At 39.1% G+C, this 17930-nt stretch overlaps 1 protein-coding gene across 1 annotated transcript in view; it reads right to left on the reverse strand.

Annotated features, from left to right (window-relative positions):
- LOC306864870 (vascular endothelial growth factor receptor 1-like) overlaps window positions 1-17930 on the reverse strand; it is a 34128-nt gene that overhangs the window by 11217 nt on the left and 4981 nt on the right. Inside the window, exons 4-13 of the mRNA XM_079409130.1 lie at window positions 16444-16568; window positions 12616-12778; window positions 12382-12518; window positions 11104-11275; window positions 10786-10903; window positions 10491-10660; window positions 8068-8215; window positions 3340-3460; window positions 1714-1822; window positions 154-459 (exon numbers count right to left, since the gene is read on the reverse strand). Coding sequence (XP_079265256.1) covers window positions 154-459; window positions 1714-1822; window positions 3340-3460; window positions 8068-8215; window positions 10491-10660; window positions 10786-10903; window positions 11104-11275; window positions 12382-12518; window positions 12616-12778; window positions 16444-16568 — 1569 coding nt within the window. The remainder of the gene's footprint in view (window positions 1-153; window positions 460-1713; window positions 1823-3339; window positions 3461-8067; window positions 8216-10490; window positions 10661-10785; window positions 10904-11103; window positions 11276-12381; window positions 12519-12615; window positions 12779-16443; window positions 16569-17930) is intronic.

Raw genomic sequence — 17930 nt, forward strand, 5'->3', positions numbered from 1 at the left:
GTCATACAAGTCTGGAGCAACATGAAGGTGGGTAAATGATGACAGAATGTTCATGTCCTGATAAATTATCCCTTTACAGAGAGCAGGAGTGTGTGTGTGTGTGTGTGTGTGTGTGTGTGTGTGTGTGTGTGTGTGTGACTATTAAAGACACACCTGTGACCTCCACGGCTGTATCTAGGTGTGTATGTTCTCCTGTAAGCAGGTGTGTGACGGAACAGCGGTATGTTCCCGAATCCTGTGCAGTCACATTCTTCAGCAGAAGCTGCAGAGTATGAGAGAACTGCCCCTCTTTGAGCTCCCCGCCGAGAACTGAAGCTCCCTTTGATGTTGTGGATTGATTCATTAATCTATACCATGACAGGTCTGAATAGAGGTGCCTATTGGCTATACAGACCAGACGAAGGTCCCCTCCCTCTCTGGGCGCTTCCTCCAAAGACGCGATAAAGCCTCCTTTGACATCTGTGATGGTGGACAAAAGCAGTTTCAGTTTCCACTTCCTGTGCATAAAATCCTCGATACAGTGAAACCGAACACATGCAGACCTCCTGGCAACAACCGAGTTTTGTTTCAGGCTAGGGGTGGAACGGTTCAACATTTTCACGGTTCGGTTTGTATCACGGTTTTAGAGTCAAGGTTTCGGAGCGGTTCGGTATGTTTAGGGAAACATTATACTGTCAAATAACAATAAAGAAAATAAGAATAATCTAACTACAAGCAACAGCACAAATAAAAATACAATAGAGTAAAGATACAAATAATCAGTGATTTTCAGTTTGTTTGTTAGGTACAGAAATTGAATAAAGTAATCAAATGTAAAAAAGCATTGCATATTTGACTTTATAAATTAAAGAGTAATCTTTATTAAAGTTAAAAAGCGATTCAATCAAGAGAAGTGAGTGATTTCTTTGTTGTTGCTGTTTGATTAATTTTAAGAAAGTGCTGACACTTTAAGAGAATGCACGTTCAGCCGGCTTTGTCTGCTATAGTATACTTACCAAGACGGGAATTTTGACAGAATTTTTGTGTGAATTTGTCCATTCAAACAATACTTCAGAGAGAGGTATTTGCGCGTGTTTTGAGGCGCGTGTTTGCGCGCTTCTGATGAGCGCGCTCACAAATCTTCTCACTGCGCGCTCGAGCTAGCATCCACTTAGGATGGAAAGTGGTGGGGCACAGTAACTCGTTTGGGGGGGGGGGGGGGGGGGGGGGTCACGGCCCGCGAGTGCCCCCCCTTGGGCCGACCCTGAATAGCCATTGTCAGTACAAGTAGCAATAAGACGCTAGTGTAAAGGCGCGCTATATTTACTTTAGCTATTTGAAATTTCCCGTGGAAACCGCTCGAGGGTTTCCTGATGGAAGATAAATGTTTATCTTTCCCGAACACCACCAGTGTTCTCCAAATAATGCACCGCACGAGGAGGCAGTATGATAAGAGCCACAGATTCCTGTTCACTCCTCCACCCTGTCGCTATGACAACAGCCAGGAAGGGCTACATCCACTGTGGCTGAATTTAGCACAGCTTGACAGCAAACCCTCGAAAACAAGGGGATGGAGGAGGCCGGGATTAGAGGAAGAAAGGGAAGGAGTGAGAAAGAGGGAGCATGAGAGAAAAAAATATGGAGAACGAGGTAAAATATTTGGATATTGAGGTTTAAAAATCTTTTCAAATTTATATATGTACACATATATATATATATATATTTACAAAGTACCTGTGACATAGAAACGGATGTCTAGTTCATCTCTGCCCAATAAATTCGATGCAACACATCGATAGATGCCAGATATGGATGCTTCGCCAACTTTCAGAACTCCTACAGTCTGTGGAAACACAAAAAATTGTGTTAATTGTTGTATGCAAGCAAGCATTATGTGATTTCCTCAAGTTGGACATGTTCCTGCATCAACTTCCATTGTTTGTCCAGGAACTACATTCTCATTAAACAATCAGAGCTATAACACAATCCCCGCTCAAACCCTAACCTTGATTGATAAAAATGTTGCTCAAGCACCTAACATCAGTCCTATGCACAAACCCATAATGAGTCATTAGTTTGGTTAACAATGTCGTTCCAAGACCATCCATGACCAATGATATTGATCCAGGGACATGTTGGGTCAATTGTGGTAAGTAATTAAATTTTTCTGAGAATCCAAAGCTCACACAAGGTAATAACATTTCACATCACCTCTAGCCATAAAATGAGTAAGCTTAGGAGTGACCAAAATTTTGCAGCATAGGTTGAAATCCAAAAAAATGGTTTCATTCTTATTCTCACAGCTGGTTTGCTTGCTATCGAATTCTATTCCCCCATTGTTTCTTATAGAAGGAGGTTCTAATACTGGTTCAAACTGATACTGGTTATGATCCATTCCCACATGGAAGAGACGGCTTTTAAGCCATTACATCATTATGTCTCCTCATGGGGGTGTGGGAACAGATTCTGACAGCTTGATTGCTTGCCATTGGATTCTGTTCCCCTCATGTTTCTTATAGAAGAGGTTCTAATATTTATCAAACCATCCTCAAATGACAGCAACAGGGTTCTATACAAAGCTGCGGGAAGACTTTCTGAAACCTGGGTTGCTCGCTATCAGATTCTTTCCTCTCTTTTCTGATATAAGTAGGTTTTAATATTTGTTAAACTGATTCTGGTTGAGACCCATCTCCAAATGGGAGAGGATCAACAACTTTTAAGTCACTGGATCATGTCTCTTCAAGTGGATGGGGGAACAGATTCTGCCACCTGGGTTGCTCGCCATCAGATTCTTTTGCCCACTTTTCTAATATAAGTAAGTTTAAAATTTGATCAAACTGATACTTGTTAAGACCAATCCACAACTTTTAAGCCACTACATCAACATGCCTCTCCACAGGTGTGAAGAAACTGTTTTTGACAGCTGGATTGCTCGCCAGCATATTCTATTCCCTCCATGTTTCTTCTAAAAGGAGGTTCTAATATTTAGCAAACTGATACCGAAACAAACTTATTTTAATACTCTTTGTTGTTATTTGTTATTGTTGTTCTAGCACCAACAAGGAGGGCAAATCAGGTACATGCATGGGGGATGGAGATTATTTTATAGACTATTTTTTAAATAAATGTTGTTCCAGTAATCAGAGAGTAAGGACACCTGTTTAACCACCTACAGAACTAACTACAATTGGAACTTGATTGCTGTTATCTCGAAACATTTAGTGGAACACATAATCCCACAGAACTGAGCGCAGATGCACTCGTGTGAATACCGGGGGAGTACTTTTGCGTTCTTGTGTGCCCTCTTGTGTATTAATTTCATCTGTCCACTATGATCAGTCCACCCACTCAAACGCTCACCTTATTCTTCCCTTCTAACACTTCCTGTCTGTGGCTGACGGTCAGGATGGGATTGTGGGTGGACGTGACTTCTGTCTTCTCGCTGACTGCAGTCCAGGACGAAGGAGGAGGCTTCTCGCATCTTAGAGAGAGGAAGACAGAGGACGAGAAAGAGGAAGAGAGAACGAAAGCACTCTCAGTTCACAGGTGTCAAAGCAGTGATGTCACAAGACACAGATGTGTAGCGCAGCTGCAGTCTGAAAGGGGAAGACTGGAATCTTCTGATCCCTGGTGTCTTGGGAATTAATTTTTCACTGTAGTCAACCTAAGGAATTGTTTGGAATTTTTTTTGGAATTCATTTTCAGTGTGTGTGTGTGTCATTTGTGTCAGGATACAGTGACACTCGGAGTGTTCCGTAATTAGCAGTGTGTGGGGCTTGAATGTGTTCCTTTTCCTGTCTGTAAATCATCCCAGCCAAGCTTCCGAAGTTCCAACCTCTCATCCACTTTGCACACCAACTTCTAGGCATTTATCCCATTATCTTATCCATGCCAGTTCTTTAAGGTCTCTAATCTTTGGAGCAAGGTTCTGATGGGCTGTGGTGATGGGTATTTGTCCGTGACTGTGTGCCCACCGCCCTTTTACCCCTCCCTGGCTTTTACGACTTTCTCTGATTGCTCTTCCTATTTGGCTGAGACAGTGAGTATTCTGTCCTTGTATGTCCCACCCTGATCATGACAACAGCACTTCTCAAACAGACTCCACTCTCCCACGGCTCTCCGGGAACAGTCACTCACTCGTTCTCTCATACACACACACACACACGCACCCACACACAGGCTTCAAACGCCCAGTTGTTTTACCACAAACATCTCCACTCATTCTGCATTCACACACCTTCATCCATGTACCCGGTGTGCCTGCGTACAATATTACGAACTGACTTCAGTGGGTCATTATGAAATCTACTCTGTTTTATTGTCTAGAAAAGCATCAATCAAGAAACAGTTTATTATAGTCGGCAAATATTTCAGCTATATCTTTGCCAGCAGCTAGGACTTCACACATGCATTTTCTGGAACCAAACAGACCATATTGTACAAATAAATTCAAGCAAATTTAATGTAAAAACAAATGCATTTGATATAAACACATACATTAGATATTAAAAATACATTTTTTATCAGCCTTCTTACACATTTGGCAATTATTGAGATTTACCATAAGTAAGTTAGTTGTATAAAATTATTAAATATTAGAATCATATATTACTCATAGACAATCTGTATAAAAAGGGACGAATCACATTGGGAGAGACCCGTAGAGTAGAAACAAACACACAATACTCACGCAACACACACAAACACTTGCATACAAACAGGCAGGATCTTTTCTTTCAGCACAAAATAAAGCAACTGTAATACACAGCATCACTGTAAAGTGGAAGAGTTTGACATAAGATGACACACAGGATGACACAGAGCTTTTGTCATTCATTTACAGCCCATCAGAACTCCTACACAGCAGGCATTCTGGGCCAGGTCCAGTCTGGAAAAAAAAAAAAAAAAAAAACAAGAAATCCAAATAGCGAGCCTCGGTATTCTCTGCCCTCCTTGGCTCACGTCGAGATAGTGGATATTTTCATCATGTACAATCTGAACTCACAGCTTTTGTGGATGTTAGAACTACAACTGATGGTCTGGGCTTTGGAGTTGGAGGCTTGGTTCATACATCCTTTATAGTACCACTCAAGAACATGAAAAGCAAAGCAGCACCAGGCAGTGTATGGATGGGGATCATGCTCAGAAAGAGGAAGAGCAGAAAAACTGTCTCTGTACAACAACAACAACAACAAAGAGGAATAAATTACAATGTAGTTCCAGGGGTGCAGAGATATCAGCCTCTCCGTCGTGTGTGAGCCCAGCTGTTCTGGATCCTCGTGAGATGGCCTGCTTTTAGTGATGTCTCTGGGGTGGCTGGATAAGGAAGGGCACTGGCAGTTTTAGGGTTATTTGTGAGTGTGGCAGGACAGGTGAGGGGGATTGTGGGGGATCGGTAAAGTGGGGCGGAGGGTGTGTGTGTGTGGGATCAGGGACTCTCAAGAATAGATCAAGCTCCTGAGGAAGCGGACTGTGCCACGTTTGAAGACGGAGGGACAATCACGCTGCTGGGAAGCTGTCTCGCGTCGGGGAGGAAGCCAAACAACGAGAGGAAAAGCGCTCTGATTTTTCGCACAGGAAGCCCGTCTGCGCCTCCTGCCTGGCTGAGATAAGAGTGCTGCTGTTCCCATGGCCGAGCTCAAGCCCATCCAGCCGCTATCAGACCGGCCCGGCCCACAACTCCACTCTCCCTGGGCCTCCTCCACTGCAGCGTCAGGCCAGCCGCGCCGGGCTGCTATAAAGAATAAGGGCCTGAGTCAGGGTCCAGCCAGTCAAGACCTCTCAACAGAATGTACATACAATACTTTTCAATGATCAAGCTTTACACAGTGCTTTCATTTTTTTTTTTTTTTTTTTATCATATATACCTTTTGAAATTTAAGATGAGTATATCTCAGCAAAATCAATATGCAAATGATAATTTTTTTTATATCAGATAGGTAGACCCAGATAGAATCTACAGGCATTTTCTGCACCCATTTTAGCATAAACTCCCCCAGAAAGAATTTAAGTAATATGTAATATGTGTTAAACTAAGTGTTGCTACATATTGCTAACTGAAAGCATAAATAATTTAGTTTTTAATCAAATTAGAGCATGACGAATGTTACATTTCTGAGGAAATTTGTTGCCACAAATTCCATGTGGGTTTGCCATTAGAACACCAAAGCATTTCTTAAAGGGATAGGTCATCCAAAAATGTTGTTCCAAAATTCTATGCATATCTAAAAGCATTAAAAAATATTTTCATCACCTGAAATAAAACAAAATATAAAAAACCTAAACTTTTTATTTGAAATATTTTTCATATTTTTTTCTTATTCAAACTGAAGCACTAAAATAACTAAAACTTAATGAAATTAGAAATATTAAAAAACTAGGTAACACTTTAGTATAGGGATCAATTCTCACTATTAACTAGAAGCCTATTAGCATGCCTATTATTAACATATTGGCTGTTTATTAGTGCTTATAAAGCATATATTCTGCATGACCATATTCTATATCTCTTATCCTACCCAATACATAAACTTAACAACCTTACTAACTATTAATAAGCAGCAAATTTATTGAGGCAAAAGTCCTTTGTTAATGGTTTGTTAATAGCGACAATTGGACCTTCATAGACCAAATTGGACCAACCAATATTAATATTAAGCAAATCATGAAAGAACTTACATTTTTGGATGAACTGTCACTTTAAGATTGCATGAAGGACAGCTAGCACATACAGGGAGTTTGTTGCATTATTTCAGCCAACAAGACTTTTCCTCTCAGTGATATTTCATTTTTAGTTCTTTTAGGAAGCACTCAAAGAATAGGCAAAGAAAATATCACCAATATAAAATGTCATGAAGGCAGTACAATAAGGGGAAGCATGACCTAAAAATGGACACATTTTGAGTAGAAATGGCAGTCATACTGTAGCGTAAGACTTTCAGGGTTTGTGAATTTAAAAAAATCTCGGTGTGTGTGTGTCTATATGGGAGTATGTCAGGAATGTATGTGGAAGGGTGTTTCTGTGAGTGCTTGCTAAACTTTTCTCATGAGAACCGTGGATATGCGGTGTGTCAGACATTGAAGAAGGCATTGCAGGATGCGTCTGAGCAATCACAATAATAAACAGCCAGCATTCTGCACAGGAAGTTCATTAAATCATAGTGTTTGATTTAGAAACGAACAAATCGTGCTTGTAAGCACGGAACTGGCTTCTTTTGAAGTGCTTTTTTCTGCACTTTCAACTCGGGAGTTAAATTCAGTTCTGTGATTGTACCAGGCACACATTCACACACAAATATGAACACACACACATGAGCGTCTGCATCCACACAAAAATGAATAGAGACACATACATGAAAGGCCTTCTCAAGCATCTGTTCTACCGGCTAAGAGGAAACCCTGTCTGAACACATGCTGAATTAGACAAAACAGGTCTCTATTCACAAACACATACACACATACATATGTGTGTGTGTATGTCTGTAAATACAGACACATGTCTCCACTCATATGTGCATTCATTCAAAAAAAAAAAAAAAACACATCAAACACACTGTGACCAGGTACAGTGGGAAATAACTGAACTGTTTAAATTGTTTCAGGACATTACACAATGATGGAGAGGATATCTAACTTAGTCTAGTGTGGGAAATCCAAACCTAGCAAAATTGCATTGTCTCACATGTGCTTTTTCACCTGGATCAAATACTAAATTAAAAGTGACTGAATTTTTGGCCCTGACCCAGTATTCTTTACCGTATCCCTTTCCTCTGTGACTAAAGGGCAATGAGGACACAATTAGTCAGTAATTGGGGAAATGTTTTAAAATTGAGAAAGTTCATTGTAATGCTTTCACTTTTTAAAACGTGAGAGTGGGAAATAAAATGAGATTTTAGAGCGCTCGCAGAGGCCTGAATAAAACAAAGGGGCCATAACCTTCCTAAAACAGGGTCTATGTTATACGAGTAGGCCACTTTGGCTCACAGTAATTAGGTTATGTATTTGATCAGCATTTCAATGCGCATTCATCACTGCCTTATTTCATATTTGACAAACATTTGTGTGTTTCTGAGTGGATTGTGAACTTACAGGCCTTTTGGAGGACACGGATGCCAGAGCCATTGGATTTGAGGTGGTGGGACACCGTGAGAGGTGCAGTGCAAGGCTTGTCTGCTGCCTCGCTGGACAGTCCCGGGTTGCTGAGAGGAAACTGTCTTTTCTCCAATCTGTGGCTTCACTGTGAACAGATTTTGACGAAAGGGAAAAGGCAATGAGGGTATATTGTCATAGTCTCCATTATAAATAATAATACATTATTTATTGCGTTTGAGCAAAAAAAACGTAAAACAGGATTTTTTTTTACATTTTAATATAGTTTGTTCGGTAACACTTTATTTTAAGGTGTCATAATACAGAGTAATTACCTAATTAAGTATTTAGTAGTAGCTGTTGTACTTGCATGAAATAAAATGTACTTACCATGTAACTAAGTTATGGAACAGCCTATACTTACAGTTTGTAATTATGTAGATGTAATAGGCAGCTACTGTTACACATATGTAACAGACCGAGACTGTTACACAGCTACTTGTACACTTAAGTACAATCTTGATACACTTTATTTTAAGTAGCTTATGTTTGTGTAATATTATGTGATTGTAATGTAATTAGAAATGTATTACATGTTTTTAAGCTGTGTACTGGTGGGTTAAATCAAACTAAGGTTCAGCTGGATAAGGTGTATAGTATAGATACACATGAATTACACAAGTACAATCTTAATACACTTTATTTTAAGTAGCTTATGTCTGTGCACTTGCATTTATAATTACGTTGTATAAAGTCTGCAACACATATGTAACAATCTTTTGGTTACATATGTAGCTGTGTAACAGTCTCGGTCTGTTACATATGTGTAAAAGTAGCTGCCTATTACATCTACATAATTACAAACTGTAAGTACAGGCTGTTCCATAGTTACATGGGAAGTACATTTTGTTTCATGTAAGTACAACGGCTACTACTAAGTACTTAATTAGGTAATTACTCTGTATTATGGACACCTTAAAATAAAGTGTTACCGTTTGTTCAACTGTCAAATTTACAAAACATTTGATTGAATTTAATAAAACAATTCTATAACATTAAAAGTAACATTATAACCAAAATAAAAGTTTTTTTTTATATGTGACCCTGAACCTCAAAACCAGTAATAAGGGTCAAATTGTTTTAAATTTAGAATTATACATCACCTGAAAGCTGAATAAATAAGCTTTCCATTGATGTATGTTAGGATAAGACAATATGTTTGACAAGGATGATTGTTAGGATAGGACAATATTTGGCCGAGATACAACTCTTTGAAAATCTGGAATCTGAAGGTGCACAAAAAAAATCAAAATATTGAGAAAATCACCTTTAAAGTTGTCCAAATGATGTCCTTAACAATGCATATTACTAATTACAAAATATCTTCACGGAACATGATCTTTACTTAATATCCTAATGATTTTTGGCATAAAAGAAAAATCAATAATTTTGACCCATACAATGTATTTTTGGCTATTGCTACAAATATACCTGTGCAACTTAAAACTGGTTTCGTGGTCCAGGGTTAAATATAATATATGTGTGTCCTGTGTATATTTAATATGTACAGTATATCTAAAGACACACACATACAAACAGATTTTTTTTAAGGTAAGTGGTTGCAATCAATTTATTTTAGCTAAATTAAATAAACAAATTTTGTTGACTAACTTTCTTTCTCGCTACAAAAATGCACTCTCGACACTTATCAGTAAAAGTCGTTAAAAAAGTCGTGACGTATTGTCAAGTATGGTGACCCATACTCGAAATTGGTGCTCTGCGTTTAACCCATGCAAGTGCACACACACAGCAGTGAGTAGTGAACAAATGCACACACACACACATACACACACACACACACACACACACCGTGAACACACACCCAGAGCAGTGGGCAGCCCGGGGAGCAGTTGGGGGTTCGGTGCCTTGCTCAAGGGCACCTCAGTCGTGGTATTGAGGGTGGAGAGAGCGCTGGACATTCCCTCCCCCCACCTACAATCCCTGCCGGCCGGGGACTCGAACCCGCAACCTTTCGATTACGAGTCCGACTCTCTAACTATTAGGCCACGACTTCCCCCTATATAAAATAACGCCATAGCAACCACTTACCTTAAATAAAATTTAGTAAATTCAATGAATCATTTTTGTCAGTCTACAGTATGTATTTGGAAAATATTTACATGTATTTACATGTATATATTTCTATTCATATAATTTATATTGTATATAAATATATTTAATATATAAACATAAAATTGTTCTTAAATATACATGCATGTGTGTATTTATATATACATAATGAATATACACAGTACACACACATATATTATGTACACAAAAACATTTATTTTGGATGTGATTAATCCCAAATAATCATTGCCCAACACTAATTCAAAGAAAAAACTCTTAATGCTAAGTCTCACCATTTACCACCAACGTGAGTGTGAGGTTCTGATAAAGTCCATACTGCTGGATGCCAGTAAGGATGGTGTAGATTCCTGCATCCTCTTCAGCAACATCCCGAATGACCAGAGAAAACCCGTCTACATGGTAACGGGAGCACCGCTCGGCGGCGACCACCCCATCCTTCAACCTAAGCAACGGATTCAGTTATTGACATTTTTTCCTATTTAGCCAAATATGTTGCTTCTGTTCACTTTAATGAACATTTAATCAACTACTTAGCAGCTGAACTATTGTAATCACAGGAAATTTTACCAGATGACTTCAGGTGCAGGGAAAGCCCTTAGTTTTGGAGTAAGACGGAAAGATTTCTGTCCTGCAGAAGCCTGAACCACAGGGCCATCTCTGTGCTTGAGTCGAATGAAAGGCTGGTCTGGGAACAAACAGACAAGAGAGTAAGGCAATCAGACAAAACACGTGTATAAAGATAAAAAACTGTAAATAGTGAATTAGAATCCATTAGAGGTAGATAAGCAGTTTGGCATGGTGTATATATATTATAAATCTGAAATTTACAATTTTAAAAATTTCAAATTTCAACCCAGCAACAAGGTGACTGATTCTAAAACTCACCATAGACAGTGACTGTGGTATTTGTTTCTCGCTTGGATGGACCACTTGTTACATGACATTTGTAAAGTCCTCTGTCTGCTTTGCTCAGTCTGGGGATGGTGAGAACACTGTAGAAGAGCATGTTGCTTCGGCTCCTTGATATGCGTCTGATGATAGTGGCAGATCCATTAGCCTGAAGTTTGTCACAAACAACAGGAAAAATATAAACAACATGGCTTTCAGATGAAATGAGGTCTACAGAAAACCTGAAAATTTAAAACACTTCATTAAAAAAGGGAATGTCTGTAAAACAATACCTCCAATGACTGTCATTCAAAGAAAAATTTGAGTTTGCTATTTAATATCTCAGGAGGTTAAATGGAGTATGTTATGATGTTGCATTAAAGTATCACAGTAATATAAAAATGAAAATAAAAGAAAATGAGACATATCAAGAAATGTATTTACACACACGTGTGTACATACAGTGCATTTCTATGAATTACAAATTAATTATATTTATTAGATTATTATATGAATTAATTCCCTGATCATTTTGAATAATTTAATGAGTTTTGATGGCAGATGTTAGATGATATATTAGCAAATCTAAGCACATTTGAGACTTTTGAGATTTGTTCTGAAACTCTAGAGTAGACACATTTCATTACTGTCTTTGTCTCAGAAGAAAAACTGTCATGTAGTTGACTTAAGCAAAAGTCTCCATTTGCTTTCGATAAGATATTAAAGAAGCGAATTCATGATTTTCTTTCTAATGGGTGTTAGTTGTGGAACTAATTCATTTAGTAGTAATGCATCAAGATGAGTTGAAGTCATCCTAAAGGGATATTTCACATTTTGTAATCACCCTCATGTCGTTCCGGTATGAGTTTCTTATGCTGAACAAAAAAGAAGATATTTTGAAGAATGCTGGTAATCAAACAGTTGTTAGTCCCCATTGACTTTCATAGTATTTCTTTCCCTACTATTAAAGTCAATGGGTACCAACAATTGTTTGATCTTAAATATCTTCTTTTGTGTTCAACATAAGAAAAAAATTATACAGGTTTGGAATGACATGAGGGTGAGTAAATGATGACACAATAAAATTTTTTGGGTGAACTATTCTTTTAAAAATCCATGTCTATAGATTCTGATAATACCAACTGCAGAATAAAGATATTAGATCTTATTTTTAAAACTATTAAACTGCTGATTTTGTCTGGCCAGAGGAGAATGACTTGACTTGATTAAAAATAGCAGTTCATAAATCACGAATGCATACTGTGTAAACCCCACCTTTTGTGGGTAAGTCCAGCTAATGGAAACCCTGGCGTTCCATTCAGCTGTAACTGTGCAGTTCAGTGCTAACATCTGGCCCTGTAACGTGTGGACCAAACCCGTGCTGTTCAAATACACATCCAGGATTTTATTCACTGCAAGAGAAGAAAACAGATGCCATTTTTAAACTTAAAGTTAGGTCCCAATTTTTGGTTCACTAAGAAGTTATTCATAGAAACCTTAAGTGCTTACCTGGTCTGTGAGTCAGGAACTTGTTGCTATATTTGACTTCATTGACGATAGTCTCACAGGAAAATAGCCCAATGTAGAAGAATGTGGGACTACGGATAGTGAAACCTTGCCTGCTGTTCCAGATGATGTTTCTATAATCAGGAGCTAACTGGTGGAAAGGAAACTGAAAATGTAACAAAAAAGACAATAAAAAAACATTAACAGCTACACCACAAGCTTTTGCATTTCTTTTAGGTACTACAGAGATTTGTGCTTAGCCTTTGCAAAGCTCTAAAAGATTTCCATTTGTGTGTATTTTAAAAACAAACTTGCACTTTCAGTTTTAATATCATTTGGCCAGCACACACAAGGGCTCTGATGGGTTCAACAGTGCACTGTCCTTCAGAAATTCTTGGAGAGTGGTGTTATGATTTTGTTTACTTCCATATTCGATGGAGGAAATGTTTACAGGCTTAGATGTGACACTGTGGAAGTGTCCTGCCCTTTCTCAGGGGATCAGGTGAATGCTTTCCTCCCAGTGTGAGCTGCTCAAAATCTCCTGGTTTCTAGGAAGCATTACTGCATTAGGTAAGGCATTAGATAAGCCCTTTACCCAGGAGCATAAAAACTATAGAGTACTTCTTTAGGTATGGGCACTTTTGGCCTTGTGGACTTAAAATAAACTCTTTTTAAACACACATTTTCCAATAACAATGACATGCAATTCTGTCATTTTTCTAAAGCATCATGAACATTTCCACCACATTGTCATTTCCACCACATCTCAAATTATGTATTGTGTAACACCATTCTGTGGCGGAAATGACAGTGGTGGAAATGATTTTAGAACAAAATACTGGAATCTTTTGGGTAATTGCACAGCTAGCTGTCTGTGTCTAGCTGTCTAAATATACACAATTACATAATATTTTCACACTTTTTGCATAACTTGACAAAATTAGAGCCACAAAAAATGACGACTTTAAGACCAAGCAATTACCTCTATCAATCGACACTGGACTGAACAAACCAGTGTTATTTTTAAAACTATTCAAAATTGTATTCATGAATTGAAATTAAGCTGAAATAAAATAAAATATAACAATAATTAGAAATGTTGTCTTGGCAACTAAGCGGAGTAGGTTTAAGTTGAAGCACTAAAATTGAAACTAAAACTGATATAAAAATAGTTCAATAGTTATTTTAAGCATGAGAAAAGCCCATAACAACATTACCATAACTTAAACAAAAATTACAATGAAAATTGCAAATATATAATCAAAAGCTAAGCAAATTCAAAATCTTAATAAATACTATTAATAGTACATAAAAATACTAAAACAACACTGGAACTAACACATACTACTTCAACTATCTAGTGGCAATTTCAGCAAAAATAGGATTACTGGGCAAACATCACATCATTTAATTAATATTTATGAACACTTTTAAAGTAAAAGATTGTGCCCCCTCACCTTTACCATCTAATCCCACCTAAGTCTTAGGTAACCAACTTCTCGCTAACATCCCTCCCTATGTTCAATGCGTAAGAAGGGAGGGCGAGGATGTGGAAACGTGACTCCAGTCCATCTCCTCACATCCTGTTACTACAGGATATAGACATCGCGGCTAGGCCCTCAGGTCAGCTTCTGGAAGGGCCCCGCGGCTACTTTCACAGCTTCAGCGAGAGTCTATGTATTGTTCCCTACGCAAAAGGTGCAAGATTAAAGATACACTGCCAAGTGCAAAATCCTCTCAGGAAAAAAACACTCTACCAGTATGTGACAGTCCAAGTTTGAGCAGGGTGGAGAGAGCTTTGTATTTATAGCACGTTTACCTTTTGAATATCTGTGCACAGGGTCGGCAGGACATAAACAAAGCAAACAGAAATGAAATGTGGTGCTTTTTTGAGCAAGGAGGGAGGATAGGGATGTCATATCACTAGCATATCCTAAAACAGTTTCCATCCTGCATGCGCGGAGCCAAAGGCAGCGCGACGGGAACTGGTCAACTTGTTCTTTTCCGTTTCCTCTTCTAATCTGAAATTCATCCTGAAATGCTTAAGTCCTTTTTAAACCCTCTTGACACTTTTGCCATATTTGGACTCATCCTATGTTTCCAGAGATATAGTGTACCTATATCATAAATGCACAGCAAGTCATCTTTTTAGCTTCATTCCTCAAATCTGTGTCTGTGCCACCAGCTGTGGAAGACATCAGTCTGCGTGAGGTTGTCTCGGCCTCATCTCCTTGGCTTTGTGCAGTGCCAACAAGAAAAGGAAGCTGTGGGCGCCGCTCACTCTGAGCATCGGCTTAAAGTATCCATGTCATGCTGAGCCAAAAAGACTTCTGTACATCCCCTCCACATGCCCTCACGAACACACACACATCCGAACTGGCACGAAGAGACGCACACTTGGCCTTATAACCTGGGGTAATTGTTAGATAAGGACAGGGAGAGTTTGTGAATGAGAGTGAAAGGATGCACTTCATGTAAAGCAGTGGAAGCCATAGATAAGAGTAGGGATTGGCACGAATGGCTGAGTACAGAAGTACTTGGCGCAAATGATCTGTCTTTTTCGGATTATTTGCAATAACGATTCATCACACATCAATTTGCTCCAACACAGACTTTCAGTCCAGTGAAGCAACAACGTTAAAATGCTTAGAAAGTGCACACACCGCAATGCATTTACTGTAGTCACTGCGCACATGCACACAGATAGTGCATGCACACACATACTGTAGAGGGGCGTTCTTCCTTTCAAACTGCCAAACGGAGCTGAATGTAATAGAACACAAGGTCTTTAGAGAGGCTCTTGTAAAATAACGATTTTAACGCCATTACAAACGTGATGCAAGTCAAGAACATGAATATAGCAGTGTATGCTTTTTAAAGTAATCACGACCTTTCGCAAATGATACACTATGTACTTATCCACTGTGTACTCAACCGTGTAGTGAATGAATTACATAAGGTTATTTTGTCATTCATAATCGTAGTCTGATAACTCCTCCCCCTCTGAAGCGTAATTAAAGTTGCGACGGTTGAGTGCATGAAGGGTCCAACTTCCCACACTTAATTTTTTTGGTTATTTAAGTGATACTGTTCGCAAAACACACTACTTGCACTAGAACGGGATAGAATAGTGCGCAAGTATGCAAATTGGGACACACCTACGGAAATCAGAATTAAGTGCAGTAAGATGCACTTTATGAGGAGGTTTATTTGAGTTCACTATATAGTGTTCACATGATGAAAAATGATACTTTAAGTTTTTATATTTTTATAACAGAGAAATGTCTGTTGAACACTTGAACAGACATAATTAATAAAAACACTCATCTTTAGACAAAGAGAGTTTGTCTCAAAACAACCGGAAAAGGCATCGTATAGAAACAAGTCATGAATAAAAATAATAGATATAGTTTTCTGGATGGCCCTGCCCACTGTCAAAATCTCATTGGTTCTTAATCCAGCATTAACATCAAATATCTTCTGAATGGCTGGGATTATTTCACATTTTGTGTTAATAGCTGACAGACAAATGAAAAGCCTATGTTTATGAGATAACTGAAAAGGCCAAGAAGACTGACAATGTGTTTTAACCAGAAAATTCATGAAAGTTTTGTTCTAAACAGCAATGAGTTTCCTGTTCTCTGGATGGCTCAGCCCACTGCCCTCATTGGCATATAATTCTCCAAATTAAACATCAAACATGTCCTGATTGGCTGAGGCTGTCTCATGTGTTCTGTTCAGTGTTGAGAAACAGATTTCTTGTTCCTGGAAAGAGGGAAAGCTGATGTGTCTTATGAAATGATGTGTTTGTCTCACAGCTGAGACACTCACCTTGACCAACGAGACTTTGGCATCCGGGTTTGTGACTCTGCAGGGGAAGACCAACGGCTCTCCCTCCTTCATGTACACCACATCTGGGATCTCCGTCTGCACTTTTACAAACGGCCGCTGGGTATCTGAAACGCCAATGCTGAGGTCAAGAACAAACAGACACTCCATACAAACAGTAGATGCTGACAACAATCTAGAGTCAGCAACAAATACACAGAGAATGCTCGCTTGTTATCAAACACTCTCTCTCTGTTGTTTTATCAGTTGCACTTTCGCCCCAGTTGCAATATTCTTGTGGCAATGAAAGGCTTTGGGTGTTGCTGGCCCCATTGTTCAAAGCCCTGGTGTTATTAAAGGAATGGGAAAAAAATCCCTGAACATTTTAACAAAAGTACCCCAAGGACTGCTGGATGCTTCCTTGTCGTGCTTTGATTCAATATAAAGGACGAAGGGTGAGGCTAAATGGACATGACCACAAGAGCGATTGATGGTCCTCAGGGGCCTTGTTGGCTAACCGGGGGCCGCACCTAGTGACCTGGGGCACCTCTTAGCTTTCCTTAATGCCTGACCAGGGAGGATCTGAATCTCTTCTGCCTTGGCATGCCCTTAAGGTGCCCACTCCCATGTACAGACACGCATCCCAACAAACATACACAAGGAGACATCGCATCCTCTATCCTCGTCTCCAAGTTGTCCCTCCCCCCCAGAGCAGCACAGGATACGGACAGCCGGGCTGAGGGAGATAGATAAGGCCGGGTACCCTGGGAAAGGCTGCCCAAGAGTTGAGCCTTTCAACAGCTGGGCCTATTTCTGTCCCCTCGAGGTAAAAAGTGAGAGTGGACAGCCTACGGTGTGAGCAAAAGCAAAAAATGCCAGTGCGAAACCGTGCCAGACACCCACTTAGTCGGATGTGTTGCCTCGAGAGAAAAATGGTGTTTAGGTATTATTTGCTTCCTGAGGCTTCCTGTTTAGCCTTAAGCAACAGAAATGGTCAGTGAGATGGCCAAGCTATTAAACGGAGGCCAGTGTCGTGACAAATTGGGTCCTCCCTGGAAATCGGGTCTCCACTAGGATCTCAAGTGATCCCAGCATTTAATGGGTATTCTCTTTAGCGCCTCATTACAATTCCTACAAAATCACGTTATGTTGTTTAAACTTTGTTTTAAGGCCCATTCGCACCAACAACGATGACTGTTAGTGTCAACATCAATGGACAATAATATTCTTTTTAGTTTTAACATTCTGCTTTAAATGCTCAACTTTTTAAAGTTGAGTGAATTTTGATTGACTGCCAGTGTTTTTATCTTTCAACAGCTGGGAAAAAAAATGTTTTGAAAGTGATTCCAACAACATTGTTTCTATGTCATTACCATTATGGAATTAGAATGATAATTAAAACTTTATAATTAACTTTATCATTATAGTTATCATCGTTGGTGTTAATAGGTCTTTAGTTAGCTAAGACACTAGAATAGCATACAGATACC

Source organism: Barbus barbus (assembly GCF_936440315.1).
Source record: "Barbus barbus genome assembly, chromosome: 46".
In the NCBI taxonomy this organism is placed as follows: Eukaryota; Metazoa; Chordata; class Actinopteri; order Cypriniformes; family Cyprinidae; genus Barbus; species Barbus barbus.